Here is a 14257-nt window from a genome sequence, read left to right as displayed (position 1 = left end):
CACATAAAACACTACTGTCTACTATATGTAGTATCAGAATGACACAATATTCCTTATAACAATTCCAACACTTCATTCCCACTTTCTCAACCATCAGTATTTCATCAGGCAACCACTTGGAAAAACATAGAAGCATCTCTCTTGGGGCATGTTTATTAGGAAATAAAAACTATAAATATTTAAAAAGATGACTGTGCTGAAAGCTTTCAAAGATGCCCGTTTCATCCTTGAGTGTAAGTTCTAGATGCCTGAAAGTGCCATGTTAATCGGTCTAAAACAATATATTCTAACATAAATACTATGGGAATGCCCAGTCATCGTAGCATTCAGGATGGAAAATAGTTCAACGTCCCACAGCTGATCAGCGGAGGACAACAGCAAAAGACTCTGTGGATACACTCTCCAGAGCTTTTACATTTTCAAAACCATTAGCTCAGGAAAGAAAAAAAAATACTTCAGGATCATCATATAAAGCCAGAATAAAGCTTGTAAATCTACTTATACTGTGTTTATTTGCAGTTTGAATTTAAAAGTTCTGAATTCCGGAAAAACAAACTGGAACACCCATTCGAAGTTGGACCTCCTCAGAAAATCAGAGAATTTTTTAAGCGCTTACTTTGAGATCCATATGGACAGCTCCTCACTTCAATAATATTAAAGTGAGGTGAAAAAAAGCTTGTTGTACAAAGCAGATTTGTAAGAGTGTATCTAAAATCAATGTTATATGTAATCCTTGCATCTCTTAACTGAACAAATTAAAAGAGGTGTTTCTATGTGGTACAGCTTAAAACGATGTTTGTAAGAACTGCTATGAACAATGGCTACTTGGGCATTGCCTTTTTGGAATCCCAACATCTCAGACTATTTTAATTAGGAACAATCCTTTCTATAGTATAGCAATATTGCTGCAAATATTTACTATTAAAACAAGCACAACGAGGATTAACTCATGCTACATGATTATTGTGATCCACTATAAGAACATTTATTAAAATAATGTATAACTAAGCAAGTAAGAAAGCAATTTACATTCCAGTATTTGCTTCTTTCAGTTTCTAAATATACAACTTCACCGTTTATTCAAAACTGTTCAAATTTAGGGTTTGCCACAATTTCCATGTTTTTCATGTCAAAAAAAGTCATTATTGCTAAATATTACCATGCACCAATACAGCCTAAAAGTTATCTGGCATGAAATCTCCTTCTCCAGATGTTCACCCTTCACGCTGCATTCCTCACACCTACATGAATGGGGTCAGACTCTACTCCAAGATCAAGTTTCTCCTCATTGGAAAACACATCAAGGACACATGCACAAACACACTCTAAGGTTCAAACATATAAAAACAGCATCACAGAAACATGAACACCCGCACACTGCTACATAGATTTACATGTATGGCAACTGTGTGTAAAATAGACACACGGATCAAGCACAGGAGTTGTTCTGACATGTGTTAAGTCCAGGCAGGGCTTAAAAAATGAGGTGCAGAGAGGCTAGAAAACAGGTGGAGGAATCAACGGTGGGAAGCAGCAAGATGGACAGAATGTGTTATGTGAGCAAGTGTGTACCACATGCCAAGATCAAGAGGTGCACAGTGTCTCTGCACCTTATATTCTACCATGTGTAGAACCCTGTCTTAGGTAAATGCTCTCCACAGAAGCTGAAAGCCTCTTTTGATGTCTTGACACTTCAAATGCGGAGACCCAACTTTGATTTGCCCATACAGGTGCGTCATGACTAGAGAGCAATTCAGGAAAAGGCCCTTGACGCGTTGCAAATGAACCAAAACGGGATTTAACGATGTTTGACAGATACAAATGGACTAAGACAGAGTGAGGAAAAGTGACAGGAAAGAGGAAATAAAGAGGAGGACACTGACCAGCGTTTGCTTGTACCTCAGAGCCTTCCTGTCCGACGCATCTGCAGCCATTGACACACTGTCACTAACCCAAAAATAAACCCAGCCGCTCACAGGGAGTCTCAGCATTACCAGGAGTGCTCTGGATGTTCCCTCGCACACATGCACACATCCTCTCATCAGCATGTGCACCCCCACACACGCACTCTGTTACACACTTGCATTCGAACATGGTGTAAATTATCTCCGGCTGCGGTTACAGTAGCATTGGCTTTCCACAACGATATGGAATAGCCAGTTGTAGGAGGAGGGACTGGGGGTGCAGAATGTCTCAGTTCAAATATTTCCCTGATAATTACCAGAGTATTTTGTTTAACCTCATCAACCAGTGGACATTGCTTTCATCTTTCACCTAAGTTTCTTTAAAATAGAGCAGAAGAAAACTCTCCACTTTAACAGCCAAATGTCAATTACAAATACAATTACAAATACAAATACAATTACAAATGTCAATGTTATTGCTTAGTAATAACTAAGAAATAAACAAAGAAATTTTTTAAACATTTATCATTTTTTTAAATAAGATTCGGATTGCGGCTGCCATTTTGTGAATTTGTGCCATTACAGAAACAGACAGTCCGAGTTGAAGTCAGTCACACTGAAAGTACTCAATGTTCTTCCTGTACCAGCTATAGATACTGGAAATCAGAGTGTAAGGCTTCGTCATGGTGACTGTGTTGCTTGTCAGGATTCCTGAGTTCAAACTAGAAAGCATAACATGGTAGCAATCGCCCAACAGCATTCCTAGATGGGTTTTGGTTCACAGTTAAACATGCTTCTGATTTCCTTTTCATGAAAAATGCAAATGTTTTACCTTCTTATCTATTCTTTGAATTCCCAGATCAATTACATGTGTGCTTTTTATTAATCTATTTGCTTAGAATAATTGTTTTAGCCTTAAAGAAATTTAAATAAAGTAAATAAACCATGTGTATTTAGGAGTTTAGTAAATTGCTGGTCATTAGAAACAACATAAGCAATTGCAGTTCAAAAACTTGGCAGTATTAAGAAACAAGGTAAACAAATTCCAATTAAATTCCATTAAATAAAGAAGAACTTTTACCATCCACAGAGTCTGGTAAAAAGCTAGATGACTCCACTAAATGATATTAACACAGAGTCAGTGATTATAACCCATATAGTGGGTTATGGTCATGTGGTAAGACAGATTTAAAGTTGTGTGTCAACAGGATATTTGGATTTGAAAAATACGCTCTTGAACAATGTCCTTCAATTTCCTGAGGGAGTCTTCCCAAAGGATCAATAAAGTACAAGTCTAAGTCTAAGTCTAAGTCTTTGGACAGATGAGACCAAAAAGTAATGCTTGACCATCATTCACAGCATCATAATGAAGCATCAGCACAAAAACACAACACCTGCTGTCACAAACAACGGTGGAAGGATCACGATTTAGGCTCGTTTCTGCCTTGGCATTTCACAGACAATGAGATGACCATGAACCTTTCCATATACCAAAATATTCTAGAGTCAAATTTCTGTGACAGACAAAACCTGACCACAACTATAATGATCTGAACCATTTGACAAAATGTAGCGTTTATTGCTTGTTTCATAATTGCTTATTATACTGTAGTATTGTGTTTTTAGCGTGTAAAGCACTTTGCACTGCCTTGTTGCTGAAATTTGCTAGGCAAATATACATGACATGACTTGACTTGTGTATGAGCAAAAACCTGCCACTTTATTTAACCTGAGCCAAGAAAAAAAAGTTCCCCCACAAGGATGTATCTCGTTGCAGCCAATGGCTGGTTGTACAACCTATTGAAGCATAGGTACATTGAGTTTTTTCCGCATTACCAACCGCTCTTTAAAAGCCATGTTAAACAGAGAATGAATCAAGATTTTTTTCATTACATCAAGCAAAATATGTTTGCAGTTGTAACCTGACCACATTTTTCTTCCATTAAAGTTTTGTTCAATCATTAACTGGTAAAACTCAGCTTTTGACTGAAGTGTTTTTATAAATATATATATATATATATATATATAAATGCTATTTCTTTAGCAAAGATTATTTATCATGTAATCATTTCTCAAGACTGATGCAAATCAACATGGCAGGAACATGACAGGTGAGCAAAATGGTATTTTGTTAGTGGGTGTGTGAGTGTACCAACTTGATTTTGGAACAAAGAAATGGAAGTGACCCAGTAAGTAAGTGAAAAGTTCATTTAGGTGTGGTCACGCCTTCAGCTTTAACAAAATTAATTAACTTCTGTCAGTCTCTCTTATTTCTGCTTGGTAAGTCCAAATTAAATAATCTAGATGATAACTAATTTTAATAATATTGTAATATTTATTTTGGTGTAGAAATTATAAATAATGCTTCTGTACATCACAGTGACAAATGTAAAGATATGTTGCCAATACTATCTATTTTTGAAGTGCAGAATGAAACAAGAGTCTATACCCAGGTTAATAAATTAAAACTTGCAAACACTTTCTGGTTTAAGCAAGGAAGAGTATAGTACCCTAAAAAGTTTGGCTCGTCTTAATATTTTTCACATCTTGTTAAATTAAAACAAGTCAGATTATGTCATTGTTATTTTATGTGAGACGCCAACACAAACTCATAGTTGTCATTAGGTGGGAATAATTATTTACTTTGTGTTTAGCTGCATGTATACTGTGACTACATTCAAATTTTAAATCACTAACTAGGGCTCAAAATTATAAACCACTTTGGATTATTAAATGAGATTTCAAAATACATTTCAGTTTGGAGAAAAAAAAAGTCAAAAAGCTAGATGAATGAGAATCACTGCAACACAACTGAGCTTCATTCTAAATATTTTAACATTCTACTAATGCCCATAATTCAGGTTTTAGTTTAAAACAACAGATTAAAACAGCAGACATAATGTGACATTAACACAAACAAGCCAGGTCTTAGTAATGTATTCAAAATGCTGATTTCAACCTCTAATACTCTTGATTTGAATTTTTCCTAGCGCCCACATGCAATGAATGACTTACAGAAAATACAACACAGCCTAACAACACACGCATTCAGGCGGTGAGGGTGCTGGACGGGATGTGGGTGTGGAAAACCTGAGAGAGAAACTGAAGTGGAAGGACGAGTGAGAGAATAGCACTATGCAGGTGACAACACAACAGAAACTACACTTTAAAAAACTTCTACCTCTAATGGAAATGTGTCTGCTTGCGGTTTTATCTGCCGAAAACAATGATGACTGAGAGGAAGGACTGGAATTTACTCTACAGCTCTAAACAAATACGGAAAGCTAAAGAGGAAACTATACGTTTGTAGTTCCTACAACACTTAGTTTGACACCTCAGCGGTCTCACATAGGTGGCCAGGTAAGATGTAAATACGGTGGCTTTGAGAATACTTTTCTTTGTTCTGCTTTTGAATTTTATACAGCAATGTGTCTCTTAATTGATTAAAATCTAACCCACATTCTGCTCCCATAAACAGATACAATCTTAACATTATCGAGTGCACTGTGTCATGTTTGTCTTAGCCCACAAATTTGAACCATTTCCATATGACTGAATGTTTTTACAATACTACTTTTATTTACATTTCCAACTGTGAAATGACATTTTCACTCTGATTGTTAGTACAGTAAGAGCTCATTGCAGTTGCTACAAGGCATGATTGTCATCGAACAATGCTGTCAAACTGGTTTAGTGACATATATCTAAGTCAGAAGGCAAACATCATCTGTGTGACTTTGTGTTTTGTTACTGTACATTTTTTTTCCCCCACATTCTGTGTTTCACTTTTTAACTCATGCAAATATTCCATAGTAGATTTATAAGTTATAAACCATAAAGGACTTGGATGATCCAGCATTGCTGGATGTTTGTCTGGTCTTGGTGTAGATGCATTAATACCGCTCTATCACTCCAGTTAAATGTGTTTGGTAAAACTGGCCTTTGAATGTAAGAAACAAGGAAATCTGATGAACATATATTCCATTTGAAAGAGAAATGTAAAATGTAAATGTCTTACTTAAAATAACCTCAGTTCTCAAAAAACCAAACATTCAATCCCGTTAAAGATTATAACCCACTAGATGATGGTTATCTACTTGAGTCTTTATTATGTATTAAAAAATAATAAATGAGTGAATAAATAACATTATTTTGTGTTTAAATAGATAATAGGGGATGGGTCTTGTACAGACACATTCAATAAATTTTAATATTATTGAAAACCCCATTTGTTTTAAGGATGTCATCACTAAGCGAAACATGTAGAGATTCATATAAAAACTATGTATATATATATTTCTATAAAGACTGTTTGAATGCCTTTACTTCTGTCAATTATGATGAGAATTAGAATAATTCATCAGACCAATAAAAAACTTATTATACTTTTAATCTGACAAATGAAACGCACTGGCATAAATTCTAATGTATTGAATATGATTGTATGTCAGGCAAAAAAAAGCAACAAAACTGATTTGATTTAATATGTGTATTTTAATATGGTGCCAGACAACCCTCTGAACAAATTCAGTGCCAAAATAGCCCCATTAATCTCCATTTAAATCAAACAATTATATTAATATCTCTCTGCATTCTCTGATGGCAGCTTTTTATTTTGAAGACCATAGAGGTTTCTTATTGTAACCTGATGAATGAACTTGTTGTCTTTCAATATACAAACACATTCCGGTGGAAGGAAAGGGGTGTTGCATCTAAATATTACACAAAGGGAACTCCCTTTCTGTGTGTGTTTCTACTTATCCTTTAACGTCATATTTTACCTTTTAAATGGGTTTTAGTTTTGTTCTCTTGATCCGTAACTGTTACTAAAGTGAACGTTGGAAATGTTTTGCAGAACTTTGAAAGGTTGCGACATAAAGTGGTGGAGGTCGTCTTGTTTGCATCTCTGTCAACTGTTCGGCTGAAGATATTGCTATATCAATGTATTACTTCAGATATTGAAGGAGTGTGTCATCATGTTTCTGAATGCAATAATTTATATATTCTCGTGAGACTTCAGATTTACAAAACATAACTTTATTTAAAGGTTTATTAATTGATTGTGTAAGTGTGTGTTGCATTATGTAACAAACTACATCATTAGGCTGACATATAAAGGCATTGGTCTTTTGCTGCTGGACACTGGAAATGTTTCTGCCTGATCTCTAGCAATGCTGAAATGTCTGTTTTATAATCTTCCTGTTTTCCACAGGATGACGACCAACTACATGGACATTAGTCCCTGTAATCCAGATGACAGGCTCTGTAGTAAGTAATAAAAACTGCTAATGTTAAATACTTTTTACATTTTCAAAGCTTTATCTCATATATGTTATTTCCACTCTGATTGTTTAAAATCTGTACTTATCTTCCTGTAGGAGGTAGAAAAAATTCCAAAATATAATATTTTTTAAACTTCATTTAAGATTTTCATTCTGGTTACGACCTTTTTAAACGCGATTGTTGCACATTATGCTGAAGCTAACCTAAACTGCTGAATAAAACATAAGCTCAATTTGGCTGTAAATGAAGTACTTGCATTGCAAGTGACATCATTATGCTTTCACGTGTTTATAGAGATTTCTTTGATTACTGACTTCCAAATATGAATTATGTAAATTTTGACTAGATAATTTCTGAGATGAAAATAGATTAAAACTATTCACAACTATGGAAAAATGACAAAAATATGTCAGAATCTTCAAAGGCTGTCAATGCAGCCACTGCCTGAAAACCCAAGTACATTAATTTCCTTTTAATTTTTTTTAAAGCCTACATGTTTGAATGAACAATAACACCTAAAGTTTTTATAAGCAATGACTGTGGGTCCCAAATACAGGCATCAAGTGAGACAGAGAAGAATGGGAAAAAAAGTCTAAAGTCTCAAATTCTAAAAATCCCAAACAAAGTGCAGGAAATGAAACATGAAAATTCACAAACAGAGAGCAGACAATGGAGCAGAGCAGATAAACCAGCAGTGGCTGAACACCTTTATGATTCATAAAGGTGAGCAAGAGACAGGTGGAGAATAATTAACCACAGTAAGTTTAGATAAAGAAAAAGTAGATATGTTATTGTGCTATTAAAAATTTTTTGCTCCAAACCAGAAAACAGTGAAGGGGGAGGAGCAGGGATGAAATGGAATCAGGAAGCAATGTATTTGCTTCTCCATGTCTACGTCTTATAAATGTCTAGGAAGCATCCACAGATAAAATGTATGTGGTATGAAAGTCTCAGGTTTGCCTTTCCATGTAATTCTAGTTAGTTAGAAACTGGTTTTACCCCTTTGTCCTATAAAACATTAATTTAAGAAAAAATATTCATGGATTCAAGGTGAGCAGAAGGAGAATGCTGGAAATCCTTGGTGATCAAAGCTGTGCTCTTGAAAGTTCAAGCCACGCCTTTAATGAGAATGTCACAGAATGATTTGTATCATTCCACAAAGTTCACACCACTCCTTAAAATGTGTCAGAACCAGAATGGGATCTGTTTAACTTGAACAGTAGCTTTAACATTAAGAAGGCAGCTGAGCTTTGTGGTTAAACAGCAGAGGGTGTGTAAATCCATGGATTTGAGAGACAATACTAGAATTGACATAGAATCAGCTTCATTTGAATAAACACTAAACGGTTAAAGGGTGGAGAAAGGAATCAATATGGAGGTCAGGGAGCAATTCAAGGGACAGAAACAGGGGCAAAAACAAAGAAATAATCAACAAAGGATTAAAAAAGATACACGTCTAAAGACTTCCAGGGTTGTTATGAAGTTTGCTGGAAAATCTATAAAATCTACAGTTTTTGTATATATTTTAAGTGATTACCATTTCATTTTCTATCAGAATTAAATATCTCACTTAAATATATTTTTAATCAGTCTTTCAGAGATATTAAGAGTTTGAGGCTTTACTCTTGAGGCTTGATAAAGAGGCTTGATAAAGCCTCAAGAGACTCAAGAGTTTGAGGATTTGATTTATAAATTAAATCCTAATTTATAAATTAGGATTTAATCCTAATCCTAAGATTATTTGCTTATTTTGTTGGTAAATAATGCAAAAAATTGGGAGAATGTTGTAAACAAAAATGTCATTAATATTCTTAACAGCTGATCTAATCTTGATTTGTATTTATATGTATATAACCAGACATCTATGATGCTCTAAGTTCTGTTCAATACCTTCTCCAGTATTCCTGATCACCATGGCTGGTCTTTCAACGTATGACATTTAGATTCACTGCACAATGACTCTTAAAGGAAATATGCAATTAAAATAAAAACAATAAGGACAATAATATTTATAGTTGATTACATAAATTAGACTTTACAGTAGGGCTACATGTTTTAAACCACAGACTACTGCCATGTGTAGCTCCACACAGTGTGAACCTTATAATTTTTTGTGGGAAAAGAAGATAACAATGTCAAGACAGAAATTCCTGTCAGCATGAGAAAACACAACAGAACAGAATAAAACAATAGGACTAAAAATTTTAAAAGCTTTGCATTTTCTTGGACTTCATGCTAACACACGTTCCTTTGTCTTTCTTCTCACAGTAACACGAGAATATCAGCTTGGAGTGATTGTCGTCCCTGCGTTGTTGGTCTCGCTCACCGTGCTCATATTATTCATCATTTTTATATTACTGTGCTGTAATCAGAGAGAGCGGACACGAGTCAGAACTCCTACTCAATACCACACTCACCAGCACACCACAAACGAGACACACACACAGCGAAACCATAACCACAACAACAACCGTCACCCCCACCACAGACATCACCTACAGGGAATAGATGGTACGCTCATTTTGGTCTACTCTTTTTGTGAAATATTTCTTTCAGCCTAATCAGACAGATGATTTATTCTGTATTTTTTCTCAAAAAGCGCCCCCAGGGATTGACCCTCTTGAACACGAAGAAGTGCCAATGAGAGTTCAAAACACACATCACAATCTGAAGCCACAACACGAATCCCCAGAGAGACATGGGACTGCAGCACCACATAGAACTAGAGACAGACATGCAACTGCAACAAGACATCGCTCTCCAGAAAGACATGCGACAAGACATCGCTCTCCAGAGAGACATGCGACAAGACATCGCTCTCCAGAAAGACATGCGACAAGACATCGCTCTCCAGAGAGACATACGGATGCAGAACCACAATCATCCACAAGGAGGCCTCTTGGAAACTTTAGTCAGGTCACTGCATTGACGCCATCTTTCTATACCAAACCAAGTGACACAGTAAGCCTCTACAGAGCTCGCATGGACAACAAGGATGTCATCTTGAGAGCACTAAAAGGTGAACATAGTTTTTTTTCCCCCCTAGAACTGACAAAGAATCAAAGCATCAAAGAATAATTTAAAATTTCTTAGAAAATGAAAGCTCCAAAGCTGCAAGTTTTTAGCACTTGCTGCTAAAAACTTTCAGGTTAAAATATAGTTTAAAAAAAATCACTTCTCTTATCCACATTTTTCTTCAGAAAATGCGAGTACCCGTGAGAAACAACACTTTCTGGGGTTTGCATCCTTCCTGGGAGGACTGGGCCCTCACCCTTTTATTCCTGCTCTACTGGGCGTGGTTTCTGTACGGTCGCCATTAGTGATAGTGGTGGAGGAGCTGAGGCACAGAGACCTACTGGGGTTCCTGTGGAAGTGCAGAGAGGTAGAGTACCATCGTTCTTCTCAGAAAGATTGATAATATTGTCACGTGGGTTTAGACTCGTGTTTAAATAAAAACGGCATCACTTGTGATTTGTTTGAGAAGGTGTAATAATATCTGTAACTAAATCAGCCATCAGCTGCAAAACACAATCAAAAAGTTCGTTTTTTCTGTTTTGGTCAAGATTTATTTTAATTATTTAGAAATTATGCTTTCCACTTATTAACACAAAGCCGATATTTTTCCAGTTTTAGTTTTTTCACTGTATTAAGCTCTGAGTTTTTGTTTAGTTGTGTTTGTGTCTGACTATTTCTTTAAAAGGGATAAATAGCAGAGGTTCATTTAAATTATCTTTAAATTATGAATGTGTTAACATAATTTTTGAACTATGAAAGCTTTGCTTAGTATTGTGTAATTTTTGAGTTGGTCAACATGCCCTTACGTAACCATCATCGAGTGCCCAATAATCTTAATTTTGGCCCTAATGTTGCACCATATTAAATGTATTTGGGGCCCTCTGGAGACTTTCAGTTTGCTTAGACCTCAAAACATGCATTGAAACATGGAAGCCCCTAACTTCCCTCGCTTTTCTCTCACTAAAGGATAATGAAAGTCATGAAATGACAGAAAAGAGGATCTTCACCATGGCAGGACAAGTGGCCTCTGCCCTGGTTAGTTGAACTGCTGTCCTTCTAATTATACCCACATTTCTGAAATTTCCTACTTCTCTACCATATACTTTTTACTTATATTCTAACATATGTTGTCTTTCTCACCCTAGGATTACCTGCACAGTCAGGGATCTATCCACGGGAACATCGGAGCTCGCAGTGTTCTGGTTGGTGGTGACATGACGGCCAAACTGTGGGGATTGGGCTCAGCTTACCACAGAACACAGATCGACACTGCTGGGCTGGTGGAGGAAATGGAGCTGAAGAAATGGCAGGCACCTGAAGTTCTGGCCAGGAGAACGGCCAGTAACAGCAGCGACGTGTAAGTGTTTAAGTTCCCTATAAGAAACATACGATAGTAACATGTTAGTAACTGGAGAGACTGGATCTGGACGTTGGATGTCAGGATTTGGCATTACGAAATATGTCAGAATGATTCACTTCACTGTTAATCTGCTGCATTAAGACATTTTTGTTGCATTTTGCAAATGCTGTAGTTTAACCTGGTAAAAACTTAAGCGACCTAAAGTTGTCTTTCAAATATTTTCACAGATGGTCCTTTGGTATCCTCCTTTATGAAATGGTCACATTAGGTGAGTATTCTACAAGCACTATTGAGAAAAATTGTCAAAATATCCTCAATTTTTACTGGCTTTAGATTAACTTTTTTAATATTATGGATTTTGTGTCAACTTGTCATCTCTTCCACTTTAAGTCACATAGCTATAAAGTTTAGATTTGAACAACAAAGAGGAGGAAACTGCACAGGTTAAGGAAAAGAGAAGTGGCAAATCTAAAATAAGAAGTAAAACTCAAAGATATGTTTCAAATGTCCATTAGTTTTAGTTAAAACCTGATTAAAATTGTTGCTGTGAAAGACTGTGTTGAAAATGATTAATTTACACACTAACTGAAAATAAAAACTCTGGGGATGTAGAGACTATAAAGGTTCTGTCCTTGTTTCAGCTGTGCTTCAGCCTCTAGTGTTAGGAGTTGGGAGTATGAAGAGGAATGTAATGAGATTGTTGGACATCATTTGCATTTCTTTAAGATTCACTTTTTTCATGCTTTTGAAAGAAAAAGAAAAATCACTAAATCTTGAAGGAAGTATTGTAAACTTAGAGTATATATCCTGCTTTCAAATATTTTAGAATGGTGAAAATATTAGTTTTCACTTCTGGATTGTACACAATTTCCTTACAAAAAATATATACATTTTTCAATTTTATTGTGAATGATATACATTCCAGCACATATCTTCCATATACAAATTATAAGAAAATTGCAGCTACTACACGTTTTTTTTTTTTTAAAAAGAGCAGTAAAAATGTCTAAAATTGATACAATTATTCATCTCCTTAGCAAGTTAACAAATGTAGTAATATTTTAACATCAGTCATGCAAATGCTTTAAGTAAACTATTACAAACAAGATAGCCAGGGAGTCATAAAATAATAAAGTAATGAAAACTTCTCTGCTTTTAGGTGACCCACCTTTTGCTCACATCATGTCGACTGAACTTCTGCAGTATCTCCAAAGAAGAAAAACTGTGAAACGGCCAACCAACTGCTCCAACACACTGTAAGAACGGCTGCAGAAACACATTACTATGATCCCATATCTACACATGAAGGGTAAAAAGGGCAGTAGCTGGTCAGGAAATCTTTTAATAAACTTATATTGATAGAGAAAAATGAGTGAACTATTTCAGTTTAAACTTAAAACTATATTTCTTAGTTGTCTGACATTTTTTGTGTTTCTGTGGTTATTCTGTTTCTGAAAACATTTGGAGTATATTAGTGAATTTTAGCCTAAGAAAGGGGTACTTTATCACCTGATTTACAGAAAAAAGAAATTACAAAATCTTGATCATATCAGTTTTATGTCAAAATAGCCAAAGACCTCATTAAATTACAGGATATCAAACTGAAAAACAACAGATCATATGTGGAAAATATTTGTTCATACAAATAAGCATACAGAAATTACTTTAAGGTAATTCATATTAATTACCAAACATCTTATTAGTAACATATTTACAGTTCCCTGCTCCCATACAACATGTAGGTTGTCCCTTCTGTTTCATTCAAAACTCTGAGAACGCACACTCATGTTTTTCTGCAGCTGCTTAAGTAAATTGCAAATATACATGTTTGCATTTTTCACTCTTTAACTGTGTTTGTAGGTACTCCATGATGAAATCATGCTGCAGCTGGAGCCCCCAAGGGCGTCCCTCGGTCGCCAGACTGATTAGGATGCTTCATGAAGGAGAGCAATCGGCAAATGGGAGCACAGCTCTGAGGGTGCCTGAGCCACTGAACATGGAAAGATACATGAGGGAGGCAGGATACGGAGAGGCGTTCAACTACGCCGTGTTCTGATTGGCTGGGACTGCTGTGACAAAGGACTCTGTTGGAGCCATTATTCACAGTCCAGCGAAACAAATTCCTTAAAGTACCAAGTACCAAGCACAAAAAGCGAGGGGAATTAAATATGCCAATTACATCGTTTGTTTAGAAAACATGTTTTTATATTTATAAGTAGTTTTGGAATACAAAATATAAAGCACAGCCATGAAGTATGTCTTAGGTAACTTATTCTTTTGTAAATGTGTATACATTTTGGTAAATAATACCTTGGTTGTCTTGGACTTAATAAACAAAACACTTAAAACATATTTAACTTATGATCATTTTAAAGTCAGTCCTGTCTTCTTTTTAAAGACATACCAATATTGCTTATATTTTATTAATTTGATCCATGTCGCCACAATGAAATGACATAATTCAGGGTTTATGTGCAGTGCTCAAACAAATAAATTGTGTCTTCATGAACATACAGTAGTATTTAATAGATTTTTTCTTGTCTGGAGAATATTGATAAAACCTAGTTGCTAGGTGTCAAGTCCTGCTGGGAAATGAATTTATCAACAATGTAAGAAGAAAAATGAACAATGTTTATCTAAAAAAATAATAGATTTTTTAGAATTGTGAATGATAGCACAATGTTTGCATTGTTGT

The 14257-nt window shown here is 35.5% G+C and overlaps 2 protein-coding genes across 4 annotated transcripts in view; one reads left to right on the top strand and one right to left on the bottom strand.

Annotated features, from left to right (window-relative positions):
* LOC116731314 (chloride channel protein 1-like) overlaps positions 1–2942 on the bottom strand; it is a 28676-nt gene extending 25734 nt beyond the window's left edge. The window contains exon 1 of the mRNA XM_032581031.1: positions 1884–2942. Within this exon, the coding sequence (XP_032436922.1) occupies positions 1884–2048 (165 nt within the window). The 5' untranslated portion in view covers positions 2049–2942. The remainder of the gene's footprint in view (positions 1–1883) is intronic.
* Positions 2943–4169: 1227 nt separating this feature from the next.
* Positions 4170–14077, top strand: styk1a (serine/threonine/tyrosine kinase 1a). Of its 3 annotated transcripts, XM_032580198.1 has the most exons (12): positions 4170–4184; positions 4895–5264; positions 7117–7172; positions 9456–9698; positions 9787–9987; positions 10048–10206; positions 10388–10569; positions 11169–11237; positions 11348–11559; positions 11790–11830; positions 12722–12818; positions 13423–13618. In XM_032580198.1, the coding sequence occupies exons 3-12, from the start codon at positions 7118–7120 to the stop codon at positions 13616–13618; spliced, it is 1455 nt and encodes a 484-aa protein (XP_032436089.1). In that variant the 5' UTR covers positions 4170–4184; positions 4895–5264; position 7117. The 3 variants fall into 3 exon arrangements, with proteins under 3 accessions (XP_032436089.1, XP_032436088.1, XP_032436087.1); XM_032580197.1 differs by lacking the exon at positions 4170–4184 and having other exon boundaries at positions 9787–9939; positions 9970–10206; XM_032580196.1 differs by lacking the exon at positions 4170–4184 and having other exon boundaries at positions 9787–10206; positions 13423–14077.
* Positions 14078–14257: the final 180 nt, after the last annotated feature.

Source organism: Xiphophorus hellerii, chromosome 13 (assembly GCF_003331165.1).
Source record: "Xiphophorus hellerii strain 12219 chromosome 13, Xiphophorus_hellerii-4.1, whole genome shotgun sequence".
NCBI lineage: Eukaryota > Metazoa > Chordata > Actinopteri > Cyprinodontiformes > Poeciliidae > Xiphophorus > Xiphophorus hellerii.
The sequence above is the reverse complement of the archived record's forward strand: the minus strand, read 5'-3'. Positions and strand labels throughout refer to the sequence as shown.

What these genes read in the sequence shown, in the direction of transcription:
- styk1a (XM_032580196.1), top strand. Translation starts at nt 7,118, where the DNA reads ATGACGACCAACTACATGGACATTAGTCCCTGTAATCCAGATGACAGG. An exon ending in TCCAGATGACAGGCTCTGTA is followed by an intron (nt 7,173 to 9,455) that starts GTAAGTAATAAA and finishes TTCTTCTCACAG; the next exon opens with TAACACGAGAATATCAGCTT. An exon ending in ACCAACTGCTCCAACACACT is followed by an intron (nt 12,819 to 13,422) that starts GTAAGAACGGCT and finishes CTGTGTTTGTAG; the next exon opens with GTACTCCATGATGAAATCAT.